At 34.5% G+C, this 17,875-nt stretch overlaps 3 protein-coding genes across 3 annotated transcripts; 2 read left to right on the top strand and 1 right to left on the bottom strand.

The window, feature by feature from the left end:
• Positions 1-2,525: 2,525 nt before the first annotated feature.
• On the top strand, positions 2,526-6,449 carry LOC110718800 (PRKR-interacting protein 1-like). The gene is made up of 2 exons (XM_021897711.1): positions 2,526-3,059; positions 5,751-6,449. The coding sequence occupies exons 1-2, from the start codon at positions 2,796-2,798 to the stop codon at positions 6,027-6,029; spliced, it is 543 nt and encodes a 180-aa protein (XP_021753403.1). The 5' UTR covers positions 2,526-2,795; the 3' UTR covers positions 6,030-6,449.
• Positions 6,450-7,899: 1,450 nt separating this feature from the next.
• LOC110718799 (reticulon-like protein B11) lies at positions 7,900-12,827 on the top strand. The gene is made up of 6 exons (XM_021897710.1): positions 7,900-8,116; positions 8,219-8,399; positions 8,498-8,639; positions 8,727-8,796; positions 8,907-9,088; positions 12,245-12,827. Exons 1-5 carry the CDS (start codon positions 8,056-8,058, stop codon positions 9,077-9,079), a joined length of 627 nt encoding a protein of 208 aa, XP_021753402.1. The 5' UTR covers positions 7,900-8,055; the 3' UTR covers positions 9,080-9,088; positions 12,245-12,827.
• A 490-nt stretch (positions 12,828-13,317) lies between these two features.
• LOC110718798 (protein TIC 21, chloroplastic-like) lies at positions 13,318-16,898 on the bottom strand. Its single transcript, XM_021897709.1, has 4 exons — positions 16,515-16,898; positions 15,314-15,571; positions 14,264-14,467; positions 13,318-13,680 (listed from the first exon to the last, which is right to left on the bottom strand). The coding sequence occupies exons 1-4, from the start codon at positions 16,782-16,784 to the stop codon at positions 13,570-13,572; spliced, it is 843 nt and encodes a 280-aa protein (XP_021753401.1). The 5' UTR covers positions 16,785-16,898; the 3' UTR covers positions 13,318-13,569.
• Positions 16,899-17,875: the final 977 nt, after the last annotated feature.

Genomic DNA, 17,875 nt, shown 5'->3' with positions numbered 1-17,875 from the left:
CGACCCAGCATTGTTCCCCTTGTTAAACCCCTTATTCTTTTTAGACTTTCCGGACTTAACAAACAACCCACTACCATTATCCCCACTATCACTCGTAGCTTTCATTCTGAGTTCCCTAGTATGAAGTGCTGCCTTCACTTCTTCTAAGGTTATAGAATCCTTACCAACAACAAAAGACTCTACAAAATTCTCAAAGCTAGACGGTAGAGATACAAGTAAAATCAACGCAGCATCCTCATCATCAATTTTAACATCTAAATTACGTAAATCAAGCAAAATAGAGTTAAGTTTTTCTAGATGTTCCCGTAAGGAAGTACCTGACTGCATCCGGAGGCTAAACAACCGCTGTTTCAGTAATAATTTGTTGGTCAACGACTTAGTCATATACAATGACTCCAGCTTCAGCCACAATCCAGCCGCCGTTTCCTGATCAGCCACCTCCGTGATGATTTGATCATCAAGACTAAGTAATATGGTAGAGTGTGCCTTCTCTTCCATAACTTCTAACTGCGAGTCAGTCGGTCCGTCTCCTGACTCCGAAGTAGTACTCTTTGGAGCCAACGGACGCCATATCTGCTGTTGTTTTAACAGAGCCTTCATCTTAATTTGCCATAGCCCGAAACTATTTTTCCCGGTAAACTTCTCAATTCTTATTGTTGAATCTCCTGCCATTGTTATCTTCAAGAAACTCTCCAAGGATTGAACCTGAGCTCTGATACCAATTGTTGTGCGACCTTTGCTTCCGCTGTCGCACAACAGAAGTCTCGCTAGACTTGTAAACCATCATTATGGTCTTCGATTGCGGAATCATCAATGGTCATCATCATCGTAAAGTAATCTAAGTGTTGTTTATCAGTTTATAATTTGTTAAGATAAACAATTTAAAAAGACTAGAAGTTATATAACAGCTACCATTAGATTTGACTACTTTTGGTAAGAGTTAAGGAACATTTTTTCCTTTTCTTAGTAGTTTCTTTGCTTCTTCCTTAAAAGGTCAATGACACAACGTTTATTTATTCAGGTCAACTAATGAAATTCTTTGGCTAAACTTTACTACGGTAATAATATTATTGTGTTTGTGGAATTGTGGTATTTCAAAATGTAAATCATCAAAGTGACATCAAAGGTAATTTTTCAACGCGTTAATATTAGGATAAAAATGGAAACAAATGATGTTACGATCGCAAACAGGAAACAGATCGGTGATAATCTCGTTCGATAAAGACAAGTTTGGACTTTGGAATTTAATGAAGATTGTTGAAGTAAATGTGGTAGAGCTACCGAGCTACGCAAAGATGAAGTTGAAGAAAATAACGTCAAAAGACTAGGAAAAGCGGCGAAATTGTGATGAAGGAAAAAGAAAAAAGAAAGAAACTGTAGGAATGAAAGCAAAAGATGAGACAAATGGGATTCGAATATTCTATAATCTTTCTAGTTACTCCATGTACCAAGTATAGTTTTTGTATCGAATACAGAGATACAAGTAGTGAAGTACTACTTGTCAAAAAAAAAAAAAAGCAGTGAAGTACTGTATATTATAAGCTTACAACATCAATTGATACAAATTAATTACCAATAAAGTGTTAGCTCACTTAATAAGATTCTTACCTCAAATCTTAAAGGTTTGGGGTTCGAAAGAACAACATAACAACCTTAATAATTAAAAATATAATCATCTTACAATAGCTTAAGTTGGGTACGTAAAAATATAAAATTGCACTTTATGAAAATTCGACTCATCAATTACTATTCATGTGATAGAACTGAAATAACTTTGACAACAAACTATAAATTAGCATGTGAGAACAAATTTATTAGACTCTGCATATTATTCAAATATCAACTTTTTATAATTTTTATTCTCACATCCAAAAATATATACGATCAAAGATGTATATGAGAGACTGCACAAATATAAAGTGAGTCGAACTTTCATAGATGGAAGGAGTACGAAGTAGTATAATATGTTGTCTAGACTTTTTTAGAACACTGAAAAGAAATTTCTCAATAAATTTAGTCTTATGTACTCCGTATCAAATATTTTGGAGACCATATTATAACCAAACAATATAAAGTATTAGACAACTAACAAAGTGTTAGCTCACTTGATAAGTTTTTTATTTTAAAGATATTGAATTAACATGAACATTTATATACCAATCGACACATGATTTTAACATGCAAATCTAAATTAGTACCACAAGTCCACCATAATATACTACTCCTTCCGTCCCTTATTTTTTGTCCCATGGCAAATATATGGGTCAAACTCATAAAACTTTGACCATTAATTTTCGTTAATTTATAAGTGATAATATACTTACGTGGGATCTCGTTAGAATCGCCTCATTGTAAATTTTATTAATATCCAAGTTTATAATTTTTATTCGTATTGAAATTGAGATATATATGTTTGAACGCGCGTCTTGAAGGCCGTAAAAAGTCAAATGGAACAAAAAATAAGGGATTAAGAGAGTACGAAGTAAGTATTTAAAATGTTTATCTAACGCACCCGACCTTTGTTAGCGAGACCCTTTACATGTTAGTATGTTACCATTCGATCTTCTTCTTTTCGTCTGTTCTATCGTGTTCCCGTTTGTCAGTAATCCGTACTCGTCTCCTCCCCGGAAAGCCGCAATTTCCTATCAAATTTCTAGGGTTTTCAATTCACAACTTACCCCCAATTTTGACCCCCAAATCATTCATAAATCATCAATTAATCACAAAATCTTCTCATAATACCATTCAATTTCTGATACAACCATCCATTTCTTTCAATTTTTCGAATCAAAAAAATGTCATCGGGTCAATCGAGGTCGGTGTTAGAAGGCGACTTACAGATAGTTGCAGTAGAAGATAAGCCGTCTACGATGTCCGCTTTTCCGCCTAGACCGCCGTCGTCGACGAGCAACGCGATCGTGGAGTACACTCGTGCTCCTTTCAAGGAAGAAGAGGAAGATATTGAAATTAAACTACGTCGTATTCTTGAGAATGTTCCTGTTCGTGTTAGTAATACTTCTGGTAGTTCTGCTGGTTCTGGCTCCGGTGATTTTCATCAGGTTTCCTTTCTCTAAAACCCTAAGCCCCTAATATTTCGTTTATTTATATATGTAATTCTTTATTTTGTTTTAAGGCAATTTTAGCTGTTAATTTTATTTATTTAGTTGTGATTTGGGGCAAAATGTACTAGTAGTTTAATTTGCAAGAACATTAGATTATGAGAACCTGGGTGAGTAATTAGTGTTATAAGTTGATATCTTTTCAAATCGGAATTAGGGATTATTTGTTTTATAAGTGAAAAGGGGAAATTTTGATGCTTGTGGCGTACAATAGAATATTGTAAGTGATGTGATTTAGGGATGATTTTGCTTATTTTTTTAATGAATTTTTCTGTGGTTATTGCTAGTTGGTTGTGGAAGAAGTTATGTGCGTAATGTACTTCGGGTTGTAATTTATTTTTGAAATCAAGCTTAACTACGGGACAAATTAGAGAAAGTGAATGATCATGACCAATTGTTGAAATTACCTAAGAGGTTATAATCACAAAACAAATTGAGCTAAGGGTGGTTTTCTGGGTTATGAATCATCAGTTGGAATGAATAGTTTGGTTTATGAAAATGGTTCAGTTGGGAGCATGAATGGTTAGGAAACGGAGACACGTGGATGATCTTTGTGATGAGGAAATATATGATACAGTTCAAGGTCAACATCGTGTTTATTTTCATTGTTTGATGTTGCAGAACGAAGTAATAGGTTTGGCTTATGGTTCTATAACCGGGAATGGGTGCATTACTGCATTTATATTATCTGTGAAAACTATAATTCTTTACATAAGCAATACTTCGTACATAATTGCAACCTTTATCCGCTGAAAGGTTTTGGCGAATTGGAAAAATATATGGTAGATAAAAAAAAGGAGGAATTTTCTTTTGCTGGGTTTGATCACAAATGCATATTCTGTTTGCTTCTGTAACCTTCTTCCTGTAGCTTCATTTGTCACTTGTATAAGTCGTCTAGATTTAAAGGCACTAATGCTTTTGTTTCCAGTTTTTTCACTGCCATTTGAGATTTTTTAACTGTTCGCGACTTGAATATTATTACCTTGACCGCTGCTGAATGCTGGAGCCATATGTTCTCTTGCTTTAGTATATTTGTCATATTTAGCTGAGAGCCTGAGAGTGCCTTTGTATGGTTGGGATTAGAGAGAGTTTTGCCAAATGTTGCAATTATTTTGCAACCTTGTACAAAATAATACGTTACATTTTAAAGAAAAATTATGATTTTAGAGGAAAGCTTATGCTGGTTTCTGCATGATGGATGAACAATAGAACAAGAGCATGTTCTTTTTGAATAATAAATGTAAAAAAGGGGGTTTTGACGTTTGAACCTGGAGAATGCGTGAATTATGGTTATTATATTCTCCTTCTAACTTCAATAGAGGCAGTATGGCCAGCAATCCAGCATATCTGAATAGAAGTTCAATTTCTCCTTACCATGTTTATAAAACAATATTTTGGTGTTACTTTTCTTTTTTGCTTTTGTTTGCTTTCATTTTCCACTTCTATTCTTTTAGGAGAATTGTGGGAAAGGGGGTGGGGGAGACATGGAGTTGGGTTTGATATCATATTGACGTGAAGAAAGTGTTTGCCTTTTCATTCAAAGCATATTGGGTTAGTACTGCTTAATCAGGTTTTTGAGATTCTTGTTCCTTCTCCTCTTCTAGTATGAATGATTAATAAAGTTAGTGCAAGCACTCATTTGTATATACTATTCAGTTTGTCTTGAAAGCAAAAAGGGGATAAAATTAACACACTTCTTATTTTGAATAGCATTTGATTCTTGTTCTGCAAAGTTGCATAGGTTCTACACAAGAGCTGCTGTTTCAATTCATCTTGCTTGTTTAATAGTTGGTTATTGTGTTGGCTCAAGTTGTACAAGATCTAGTCATAGCCCGTAAATCTGTTCACAGTGCTTTTTTCTAAAGCTACTATCTGTAGTATGAGGAAATTGACTAACCCTTATGCCTGTATTGAAAGGTTGCCGGTCTGTATGAACAACCTTCTGCAAGTTTTAGTATTCATCCTTGAACTACTAGTTTATTCGGCAAAAATCTGACTGTTGTATGTTAAATATATTTTGGCATCCACTTTTTCGCATGTATATAATAAAAAAGTTGAGTTTGGGAATCACCATGGTGCCACTGTATTCTCTTCTTTGATATGCCCATCCTATAGCTCCTCTAGTGTGTAAAGTGCATTTGGTGGAGAGCCATTGAGAAGCGAGTGATTACTAGCCGTTTGTTTTGAGACAAAACAGCTGAGACTAAGATTGTGAATGTGTTGGCATGCATTATTGGAATAAAATGCAAAATCTTGATGAGCGAATCGCTGTGGACCTTATAAGTGAAACCCTGTGGCTTGTTTTATACTTAGTTTTCTTGAACGTTAGACACAATTCTTCAAATTAGTTTTCGTCATTTACCTTTTACTAGTTCCCTTAAAATATTGGTCATCATGTTGAATGCAATTGACACATAGCTCTACAGCTGACATTCGTGACTCCTACATTTCTTGTTGTCTATGTTACCTCTGTGTGTGTGTGTGTGTTATCTACTTATCTGTTATCTGAAAATATAATCTATATGGGCCCTGTACCAATGGCCTGTTTCAAGTAAGGTGCGCTTATGTGCTTGTGACCTAAATACAGATTCTTGTCATAATGGTTTGAATGCTAAATTTGTACTTTTGCAGTACCGGCAAATGAGACGGAAAGAGCAAGACAGGCTTGTCAGAATGGAAGTTGACTATCAAAGAAGGAGAGAGGTTGCCGAATTTGAATATAGAAGAGAACAAAGACTGAAAGCCGCTGAAGAACAAGCAGCTAAAAAGCGTGCAAAACGCCAAAAAAAGAAGCAGAAAAGGAAGGAGAAGAGAAGAAAACCCAATACTGCTGGAGAGGAGCATCAGAAAGTGGATGTTTCCGATGATAGCGGGGATACTGATAATGATGAGAAGACAGGAGATGATTGAGCACTTTAGGCAGACTTTCTCCGGCTGTGATTTTTCTCCAATTGCCAGATAACACAAATTGATCAATTTGTGATTGGTTGAAGCAAAGTAGAGGTCTCCATTTGATCAATTTCATGGCTGTGCACGGTCGCTCCGCAGCCCCATATGACTGCACTCATTATACTTCAAAGTGATTTTGAAATTCAGCTAACAAAGAAAGTGAAGCAGGGGATTAAGGATCAAAAGTTTGGATATCATATCAACTTCTACTTTCTCTCAAAAAAATTGCATGATTACAAAGTAGCTACTTAATATGTTATCCGTGTAAAATGGTTTGAAGTTGAGACTTTATGACAAATTGACAATCATTGTTTGGTGTGTTTTTTTTCCTCTCATTTACTCCATGATATTTAACCTTTAGCTTCTCAGTTTTTAGGGCTATGATTTGCATTACTATTATCTTAAGTTTAAAATAAGTTGAAAAAACAAAATTAGTTGAAGATAAGTTGTGGATCCTAAATCACCTAATGTGTAGTACTGTGGTACTCTTGCTTCACTCACACATGTTTTACACCAAAAAAAAAAAAAAAAAAAAAAGAAAAAATACCCCAACAAAGTTCGCTCCTTTTGATTGTAATTCAGTGATTATTAATTCTTGGGTTTATTTTGTTGAAAATTGACATTGATATTAATTTGATAATGTATGATAAAATTAAACACTGATTGGACTAATATTTTCTTTTATAACTTGTTATATGTAATGGCATATCATTTTCCTTACAAAAGTATACTTAATTTGGCAGTATAAATGTCTCATCCGTTGCAATTCTTTTAAAGTAAGGAAAATAATCCCTATCAAATCAGAACCTCTCATCCATTACATAAAATCTAGTATATTTTTCAAAGGTTACATACTTTTTATTCAAAGTTTATCACTTAAATGAAAACGCAACCTAACTTTATACTCATAGATATACTGTTTATTATCATGGTTGTTTTCATCCCAAAAAAAAAAAAAAACACTGTCAATGGTAGTATTTTGTCCTCTTTTATCTTAAAGTTAGCTATTGTATTTTCGTCATTTTAGAGTATATACCATCTACACCATTTGTCTTTGCACGATTTGTATACATCACTATGCGCAAAAAAGGTTGTTCGACTTCAAATTGCACCTCAATTTCATATCAGCATATTTATTAATTTCTAACGCTTTCCCTCTTTTTCTTACCTTTAAAAAAAAATATGCAAAAAATAATTAAAAAAAATTAGAGTATACTACACTGCGGTTGGCCACACAGTGTAGCAGCTGACACACACCAAATAACCTCTGACCGACCAAGTAAATCCTAACCGAGTGAGTACCCATATAACACTAACAAAGTAACCCCCATAATGGTTGGCCACAGGTGTGACCAACCATATATAAAAGTGTGTGTACTACTCCCTCCGTTTTTAAATACTTGCTCCATTTTTTCATTTCCGACCGTTTTTAAATACTTGATTCATTTCCTTATTTGGAAAGCTTTTACAGTATTTAATTCATTTATCTCAACTAGTGAACCCAACATAAATTATATTTTATTAATTTCATAATCTCTCAACTATTTTTGCTTTTTACGAATTTTTTATTCTTCCACCTACCCCACTACCTCCATATTTTATTATTTTCTCCAATTTTTCCAACTCCGCGCATGGAAAAATGGAACAAGTATTTAAAAACGGAGGGAGTACCAAGTATTAAAAAAAAATGTATACAAGTACGTATTTTTTGTAGGAGAATACAAGTTCGTATTTTTATTAGGAAAATACAAGTACGTATTTTGGACAACAACATTTTGTCATTTCCGGTAGCAACAATTGTATGAATATTCCCTCTATTTTCAATATCCTAATAACGTAAAATTGTCGTCACCATTTCAATTTTCATTTCTTTCTCAACTGCTTTCCCTAACATCCAATTTCTCTCTCTCTCTTTCCTAAGAATCTTGAATCAGAAACCCTAATTCCTCAAAGAATCGGAGAATCCACAAACCCTAACAATCTTAAAATGGGCGATTCTCACACTAATCGTCGCATTTCTGTTCATCAAACACTCGGCTCTGGCTATGGTACTCTTTCTCTCTCCTCAATTTTTCATTGAATTTCGTTTGATCTCTGCAATTTCGATCATTCTCGCTGATTTCTTGACTCAATTTTGATGTAATTTTCAGTGGCAGACGTGTTATTATGGAGAAAACGTTTCGGAAGTATTTTGTTGCTAGTCTCATCAACATCATTATGGCTTCTCTTTGAACGTGCTGGTTATAATCCTTTAACTTTCGTCGCTAATGTGCTTTTGCTTCTTGTTGCTATCCTTTTTTTCTGGGCGAAATCTGCTTCTCTTCTAAATAGGTATTTGATTTTCTTTGGTTTTATGTTTTGATGATTTTTTTTGATGTTGGTTGGATATTGAAATGTGGTGAATTTGTTTGTGATGATTGATGAACTAGACCTCTTCCACCTGTCCCTGATTTGGAAGTATCGGATAAGTCGATTGAGCAGGCGGCTGATGTGATTCGAGTTTGGCTTAATCGTGCATTGGCTGTTGCTCATGAGATTGCTGTTTGTGGGAATTTGAGGGTTCTTATTCAGGTTTTGTGACTTTATTGGTGGAAATTTGTGAGTTCTGTTTGGAATTTGTTCATATTTAGGGTTATTTATTCTGAATTTTGTGTTTAGGTTGCAGCATTGTTGTGGTTGATTTCATACATTGGTAGTTTGTGCAATTTCGTCACATTTGTCTATATCGGTGAGTGCTTTTATATGATCACGCTTTTCACTGCTTTTTTCGTGCTGCTCTTGGCTTATTGGTATCACTGTGTATTAATATTGAGATGTTTGATTTGATAAATTGGGTAGGATTCCTTCTTGCTCTATCGGTTCCAGTGTTGTATGACAAATACCAGAACCAGGTTGATGAAAAGATGCATGTAGCATGTAGACTACTCGACGCTGGTTACAGAAAGCTTGATGCAACTGTTTTAAGAAAGATCCCAGTTTCATTGTACAAGAAAAAGAAGAAGACTCAGTAGGCTGAAGTGGTAATCTTCTTCCCTGATTACTTTACATGGTATAGCTTTTGAATTATGGAAAATGCATCTTTAGTATTTTCTTCTTATTGAGATGGTATGTGCTGGGGTTATGTGTTGTAAGTTTTTTGGCCTTTAAAATGTACGTTTACGTTTTTATGTTGATGTCCCTTGTGATGTTAAGTGAGTGACTTAGACATAGCATGACATCAGTGTCAAAGCATTGAAATGAGAATATTGGGCTTGGGAATTTAAATAGATTTCATCCTGGGCATACATACATCATGTTCAAGTTTTCCTTTGGTGTAGTTGTAGTTTCTTCTCCCTGTTTATTCTAAAGAATCGCGGATTATGTTTGTTCCAAGTTTATACTGCACTGTATATGAAGCCTGAAATTTTCATTGTACATTTGCTCTGGTATTTTGGGGTAGGGAGATATGTTCCTCTGGTGAACCTTAATGAGCAATGCATACTTTTCCTTTTTCATTAGTCCTTTTCTAACAAGGGGGGAGTTGTGCTAACATTTACTTCTGATATTGGTGCCTTAGGTTTGTGTTTATGTGATTTGCTTATGTCCTGGGATTAGGCTATCCATACTTGTGTCTTTTATTTGATTGCTGTTGGCTACCTTCTTGTCCTCAATAGAGTTTGCTTTTTGGGTATAACACCTACTAAGTTGCTATAGTACTCAGCAATTGATTTTAGTAGCATAATTGAGTTAAATATTTGATGGAGAATGTCCACACTTGAGGTATATTTTAGGACCCTTTATGTCTAGTAAGAAATGATTTGATTTACTGCTTTCTCGCCTGCCTAAATGACTAGTTCACTTGCACAACATTTATATCCTTACATAACCTTATCCTGAGTGTACATTTCTGAATCTTTACGTTATAGGTGTAGAAAGTAGTAGCAATCTTAATTGGTATGCCATTATCCCAAAGATTTATAGATTTGCTTGAGTGGATCCAACAGATAGGGCTTTGAAAATTATAATATCTTTTTCAGTAATTGTATTGTAGCAAATGTAAGAAAGACTAATGATAAACAACTGTAAAGAACACATGGATACTAATAATGTCTTAACTTGATCCAGAGGCTTGTTGATAATGACTTAGGGAGTTTATATATTACACGTTCCCCAAAACAGAAACAAAATTAGCCCCAAAAATAGGCCCAAATGGGAAATTGTAGCCCAAAAGTAAAGGATGGCTTGTCACTTGTGTGTGGGGGGTGTACAAATTTAAGGCATAATTTAACAAATTGAATGGAATCAGGAGTTATTTGGTGTTACACCATTTACTTCAGTTTTTTCTTCCTTCAAGGCTGTAGTGCTGAGAAAATTTCCTTTGATCATTGTGTGTTTTGTTTTGTCTTTATTTCTTTTTCCATCCAGCCACATGTAATGGAATAAGGAGCTACTTGTTGTAGACTGGACCATTTGATGTGGGTATGAGTGTGTTTTCTGTAATTCTGGTTCTGTATAATTACCTTATAATTTCCTGTTTTAGGTATAAGTGAAGTTTAGATTGATTTGGTGCAGTCCTGTTTCATCAAAAATGATCTGATGATATCATGGTGTGGATTTTTTGATCAAATTATGTTCTTTACCTGCTCTAAAATTGATTAGTCACTTTATCTCAGTGTGATATCTTCTTGTTATTGTGGCTTTAGTTTTAATTTGTGTAAAAGGAAATCTCCCCCGTGTAACACTTATTGAATTAGTGCTTACTTGCAAGTTGCAAATGCATTAAATACCTGACATAACTGTACCATTCTTCTGATAATATGATATAAAGCTAACAATTGTGAGAAGCTTTAAACTGTCATTTAGTTTTTTCTCTACTAGTGATGTGAAGTGTTTCTTGTTTGTTTAGGAATGGGAAAAGATGTGCTCAATTGTCTCTTTATTATATTTTTAATTTTTTGGCTGGTTTTGACTTTGTGAGGGTAAGGTTTCTTTTCCATTAAGTCACTTCTCCATCTGAAAACATATGTATCAGTTTGGAGCTCTGTAAACTTTGATCTTGCATGATACATCTTTCATGAAGTTTTTAACGTAGGAATGAATTATTATTTGATGGATATTGTTAACATATGTGAAGGAATATGTTTTTTTTTCCACAATAGAGGCAAGGGAGAGGATGATCATTTAGCAGTATTGATTCTTTTGGAAAGGTTTTTTTTAGAGATTATGGGGTAGCACTTGAGTGAAATGCATGTAACACCTAAAAAACCTCTTTTTGAAAGTTTTTTACAAGTCCAATCTTTTGCAAGCCCTAGTGACTGAGGTCTTGATAGTGTACCTTTTTGTAGTCAAGTGATAGTGATTGCCTGGATGATATATGTCCAATATGGGTGGGACTGATGATGACAGCCCTTCTTAATTATGAGACTATGGCATAAGAACATTGCTTTATAGAGGGGGGGGGGGACATGGATGGAAATCATTAAGCGGCATCATTGTTGAGAAGAGGAGTCTTAAGAAAGGATGTGGAGACTGTTTCATCTTAGTATGCCATGAGAATGTTGCTTTATAGAGGAGACGTGGATGATAGCTCCTTGTGTGCTTATAGAAGAGGCATGGATGATTCCTTGACTATAACCTACTTTCTCTAATTTTGGTTGATGCTATTTTAAATTAGTCCGTGGTTTCAGTTCACGCTGTTCCAATTTTGTATGATCGGAAGAGGGGGGGGGGGGGGGGGATGAGACTTTGTATGATCGGAAGAGGGGGGGGGGGATGTTACATAGTTATAGTATTTTACTCGCCTTGATAAATCTTCGTTACTAACTAATCACTGAACTATACATCAAGAAAAGGAATTTATCTGGGTGGTCTGTATCAATCTATGCAACATTTTCCATTCCATATTGGCGCTTTGATTTGCTCTTGTGGATCTGTTTATTAGAATGTAGTTATGATTTTTAAAGATTTAAAGTTGGTGCTTCTGATGGGAGCATAGAACTTATAAACTGGTAATCCCATGATTGGAGCATAGAACTATATAAACTCGTTCTGTTCACTAAAGTTACTTCTGATGTATCATTAGTCTTTTCAATGTGCATCAAATTTGAGCATATCTGGTTTACTTTATTGCATAAAGATTCTTTTTTTGCTTGGCCATTGTGTTTAGTTGTTTACCTATTGTCTGATATATTTTTCAGATAAAATTCAAGAGGATGTTCGAGCTGTGCATACCACACTTGTCTAGTAACACAATGTCCTAGATTGATGTTCACATTGGTCGTAGCTGGGATTTGGTTTGGGTGACTTGACTTTTTCCTTACAAGGTTTTAAGGAGTGGGTAAATTTTGTAGTTTGGAGATTTGATTGGCTTTACGGCGTTTATTCCAGAACTGAGAGAGTGTAAGATATGGTCTAGGTGGTGAACTGGAGATCACTTTTTCTGATGGAGAAATTGGCGCACATTAGTGTAAATCATCAGCATTAGGTATCCTTTGCTGTATTTTCTCAGTGATCCAGACTCTACATGAAGCTGGAAATTGTTGAGTGCTTTTCTTGGCGAAAATATAGATTAATAGTTGAAAATGTGTGCTAACTTTTTTTTTTTTTTTGATGGAAATGTGTGCCCATGTAATACTAGCAAGCTATAGTAGGACCTAATGATACCTTCCCGCATTTTGTGGACAGGTGTTTCACAAACAATTCTCATTCATTTTTGGGATTAATCTAGCATTTGGATATACACGTTATACAAATATAATTACGTCGTATTTTGTTAGGCAACATATGTTTTTGTTGGAGAGGAAATACTGGGAGAGGCGTAAAATACAAAATGTTGCAATATAAATATAAAACATACATATTAGCCCTATATTGACCTTGTGTTTTGCAAAATTCCTTGGTGGAAATTAAGGTTTGATTGTATCACCTTGAGTTATTGAATATTTAAACTCCTGTGACCTTATTTTACATATTGCTAAAAAAAATTCTGTAAAATGATTATTTTTATAAAAGTCCCAATCTTCCTCTTCCTTCTCTGATGGCAGCTAGGGGTGAACATGAATTAGATATCTGATCTAAAATAGATTTCGGATTGGATATCTGAAATTTGGGAAAATTTATATCAATAGAATTAGAAGGAATAAAGATGATTAAGATTTTGAAAATTATCACAAGATAATCGTTGAATGAACTGTGCTTCTAACCCAGAGAGTAGTATACTCCATTCCTGCAGTTAATGCTGCTAAGCAAAATATATGAAATCCATAATATCAGGAAGTTGAGCAAAATATATAAATTTCATTATATTAGTGAAAAATGAGCAAAATACTCTCGAAATTCTCAGCTCCCTAACCTTTTTTGTTTTATTACACCAGTTATTGACATAGTAGTTCAAACACAGCTATCAACAGGAAGGAATACAAGATTCATCAACAACATTCGTTTGTGACATAAATGAGAAAATCATCAAGAACCTTCTCTTAAACAGATGAAATGAAGCACAGACCCAAAAAAAAAAAAAACTCTAAGCCATCTTGGCAGCAGGAGCAGATCCAGTTGGCAATGTTACTGACCGCAACAATTCCAAGGAGGAAACAAGACCAAAGAAATGAGACAGTATAGTGTTAGCCGATGCCTGCAAGAGAGATGATCAAGTGAGTTATTGTAGGATAGTCAAGAGGTAAACATTTCTGCTTATTATTCTCCCTTCCTAAATTATAGTTCCATCTTTTAGTTTAGGGAAAAGTAGGGGGAAGGAATGTGTGAGAATTGAACTGCATGAATAAGATGCAGGCATGGTCAGCATGTTTCGTTAGCACCAACTTTGTTTTCCCTAATCTTAATTCTAAACAAGAAGATACAGCCAAAAAAAAAAAAAAAAAAAGAAATGGGACACTTTCTAGATCTTCCTTTTACTCCATCTACTCCTTAAAATGTATTCAGTAATTCTGTCACTTTAATATTATGCAAAATTTATCATCAATTTTGTATGCTAATTCAATAACTATCAATTACTCCGTAATATTTCATGTGCATTAACTCTAAACTAAAAACCTGAAAAAGGAGGAATAACACTGGACACTTTGACAGATCCCAGGGACTAGGGTATGTTATCTTGCATTTTGGAAGTGGGGATTGTAAAATCAGAGTGCGCATAATATCACTAGACAGTTATCTGCATCTAAGTGGCTAAATTTTTAAGTTTCAATGATATATACCTGGACCAAGAACACATCCAGAGCAAGAACAGGGCTCGACCCAGGGGCTACACCCTGGTAGTAAGGATTTGCAGATGTAGTGAGAGCCTTGGCAACAAGTAATCCTACAGTGGCTTGCATTCCCAATATAGCAGAACCCATACCAAGGAGATTCACAGCGATTCCATTTTTCAGACTTCTGACAACATCAGCACGAGGGGGAGCCTGAAATAGTAAGAATATGTTTAAAATTTATTTTGACCAAAATATCAGACTAATATCTTGGAATGTATCTTGGAAAGGTTTAAGTAATAAAATGAGAGATACATATAAAAAAGATAATTAAGATAACAGATAAGGATTTTATAGACAAAAAAGAGTAAAGTAATTGTCAATGCATGGGAAGCACAAAGCATAAACTAAGACTAGAAGTAGAAAAATCCACAGATTCAAGAATATTGAGGAGTTTCTCACTTCATATGAACTGCAGTCAAACTCCAAGCTAAGACGAGAGCAAATAACAATAATTTTATTAATATTGCACTCAAAGATGTGAAAAAAGATGACAAACAACAGATAATCATACATTTCCACCATTTCTGATTTGATTGCATCTGTAAGGCAAAAACCATGAGCATTTTATAAACAGGCACTGCATGTCTACAAGAATGATGAAACTACAGAGAAACCATGAAAGAATAATGTAAAGACAATAATATTGCTTACAGTCACTATTCACTACCCAGTGGTCAAGGAAAATTGATGAGATAGTAAACCTGATGCATACAAAGCTCAGGACCAAGATAGTGCATTTCCCAACATGAGAGTCATGAGACCATAACTGAGCCTAGGCTTTCTATTATATGTATATTGCATATTAAGTTATTGTTTTTTTTAAGTTTTAAAGGGAAGCAGAAATCAGGATTTGGGCATCCTATTCTATTCTCTCAATTAAAATTCGGATGCTTATGGAAGACAATTTATGTTAAATGCATAGGAATAAGAGCAAATTATGGCCATGAGCCGAAAATGCTCATAGCAACAAACCAGTAGTTTTCTCTCTGGTCCTACCTTTGAAGGGTCATTTGCTGATTTACGAAGTTTTTCTGATAGCCGAAGATAACCAAATGACCAAAAAACAGAAATAAATGCAGCAGCAATACCACCCGCAGTAGCATAGAATGTAATAGGTGAAGTGATCTTCCCAGTGACGACAACGGAAAATGAAAGAATCACAGCAGAAACGATTGTGCATATTAGCTGCCCCCAAAACCCAAATGAGCCCAACCTTTTGAAATATCTTGCTGTTTTCTCTAGTCTTTTAGCCACCTGTGCCAAAATGCAAACATCAAAAGTGTATATAACAGTTAAGGAATAGGCATGTCACAAAAGCAGAGATTATTACTATAGGTTAATGAGCAACCAGGGTAGCATTTTCTAAAATATCCATGCATTTCCATATTTCTGTGACTTCTGTCCCCCTAATTTCTAAAGTTACAAATGCCGCAATTGATGATAGGCAAGCATGTAAAACCCGAGGGTTGGGAAGGAAGATAAATTCATAGATTCACATTACTTAAAAGGAATCTTGATCACAAATCAGCAATCCTCAATCCACGTTGAACTATTACTTTCACATTCTAGAAGTAATTTTGATCGAATGCCTTTTTAATTCCTAACCTAACATCTAAAGCTACAAACTAAATACAGAACTAGACTAATAGTCAAATCTACAAAAAGAAAGGTTATATTCTTACTATGTCAAACAAGTTTCAGCAATGAGCATCATCCATCATAGGCTCAAAGACCAAAACAATTGAGTTCGAATTTCGCCATAATAATCATTAGCTAAGCAATAATTCCATTTCACATTACAAATCTACATCTACAGCTCCCTAGTGAAGTTTGCTTCATAATTACAAGGTACAATTCCACTTCATTTGCTCAAATTTAGACTGTTTGAGTCCAAATTTCACAATTACAATTAAATTAGGGTTTAAGCCATATACTTGTAATTCTAAACCGTAAAAACTTCGGAATTTGATAAGAATTTCAAATCCAATGTCTAATTAAGCTACATAGACAATTACATAAGCGATAATTTGACACTAAATTCAGCAATTTAGAGGCGTAAAATGCACACATAACTCATATAAACACAAAATTGAGGAAAATCTTCAGCATTTTACATTAAAATCAAAACCTAGAATCACTCAGGAGAATTTCATGAATAAGAGCCAAAAACGTGTTGAATTACAACGAGTTAACTCACCTGAGCTAGTTTAACCTGATCAGACTCATCAACGGGAGAAGAGAAACCAGTGGAAACAGGAGACGACGCCATTAGAGGAAGCCAATGCACCATTTTTATCGAATTTGTTGAGGAGAGAGAAAGGAAGGATGAAGACGACGATGAAGGAGGATAGAGAAAGCGAGTTGAGACTGGTATTCGCCTCGAGAGGTGTAAATGCGCTGCCGTCGTCACCGCCGGAGACGGCGGCGGAACGCCGGAGCGAGCCGCCGGTATAAGCAGCGTTTGCATAATTAAATTTTTAGAGAAAATGAAGAGGAAAAAATAAAAGAGAATAATAAAAGTGTTGTCAAAAAGAGAATATTGGGTTCTTGCTTCATTACACTATGGTAGTGAGCCTAGTGGCTGGAAACGAACTTACGAAGTCGTGAATTTTACAATTTACCAAACTTGATTGTGTGATGGGCCTTCTCAAAGTCTTGGGTTGGGCTATTCTATTAGATAATAGGCCTTGTTACATTTCTTTTAATTCTTTTCATTTTGAATCAGCTATTCATAAAATGCAATAAATTTAAAAATTACTTTTTATACTACATAAAACATATTTAAGTTGAATATTATTTGATTTGTCTCAATGAGTAGTTATTAATATTAAGTTTAAAGATATTTATGGTTAAAGTAATGTATTGACAACAAAAATAGAAATAACTTTTAGAAACGAAGGGAGTATTGAATGGCCGAAATAGATGTATGGATAGGTAGGTTCATTGATGGTGAATAGAACATACTCCGTACCTTTTTATTTATTTTATGATTCTCATGGACATACAATACACAAATTTACTCCCTCAACTTATCTCTCTCCTTCAAATCTTGTTACATACCATTTGACCTATCTTTTAGCTCTCCTTCAAATGTGAGTTTCACCGTGTTAATTGGTACAAATTTGGTGTCATCTATGTTCTCAATGCAACATATTAAAATGGGGCAACACTCCAAGGCTACTTGAGATTGTAGATAGCTCCTTTCTAAGCTCTACAAATTACTAAAATACTTATCTCAAAAATGAGAAGAATATATTTCATACTTGTCATTTACTGATGTTTGTCTCATACTAAAGCACTACGTTTTTAACCATAACAATAGTAAATGAAACATAATATAGGTTATTTTTTTTCTTTTATTTTTTTGGAAGGCAAAACATAATATAGTTTTAATTGTTTGGTATTCTGAGTACAATTAATTAATTTTGAAAAATTGACTACTACCGTTGATATTATAATCTATTTTAGAAGCTAAACATCTTGCTAATAGAACAAAGAATTTAATAATTACAGTATCCCTTTGTCAATAGAGAGTTTGTCTCATTTAACTTCACTTAT

This window comes from Chenopodium quinoa, unplaced genomic scaffold (genome assembly GCF_001683475.1).
Source record: "Chenopodium quinoa cultivar QQ74 unplaced genomic scaffold, ASM168347v1, whole genome shotgun sequence".
Taxonomy (NCBI): domain Eukaryota; kingdom Viridiplantae; phylum Streptophyta; class Magnoliopsida; order Caryophyllales; family Amaranthaceae; genus Chenopodium; species Chenopodium quinoa.
Note: the sequence above shows the minus strand (reverse complement) of the source record. Positions and strands in the feature narration are given on the sequence as shown.

Coding starts and splice junctions, on each gene's coding strand:
- LOC110718800 (XM_021897711.1), top strand. CDS start 2,796: ATGTCATCGGGTCAATCGAGGTCGGTGTTAGAAGGCGACTTACAGATA. Junction 3,060..5,750: donor GCTCCGGTGATTTTCATCAG/GTTTCCTTTCTC, acceptor GTACTTTTGCAG/TACCGGCAAATGAGACGGAA.
- LOC110718799 (XM_021897710.1), top strand. CDS start 8,056: ATGGGCGATTCTCACACTAATCGTCGCATTTCTGTTCATCAAACACTC. Junction 8,117..8,218: donor AACACTCGGCTCTGGCTATG/GTACTCTTTCTC, acceptor TGTAATTTTCAG/TGGCAGACGTGTTATTATGG. Junction 8,400..8,497: donor TCTGCTTCTCTTCTAAATAG/GTATTTGATTTT, acceptor TTGATGAACTAG/ACCTCTTCCACCTGTCCCTG.
- LOC110718798 (XM_021897709.1), bottom strand. CDS start 16,784: ATGCAAACGCTGCTTATACCGGCGGCTCGCTCCGGCGTTCCGCCGCCG. Junction 15,572..16,514: donor ATCAGGTTAAACTAGCTCAG/GTGAGTTAACTC, acceptor ATTTTGGCACAG/GTGGCTAAAAGACTAGAGAA. Junction 13,681..14,263: donor TGGATGTGTTCTTGGTCCAG/GTATATATCATT, acceptor TCTCTCTTGCAG/GCATCGGCTAACACTATACT.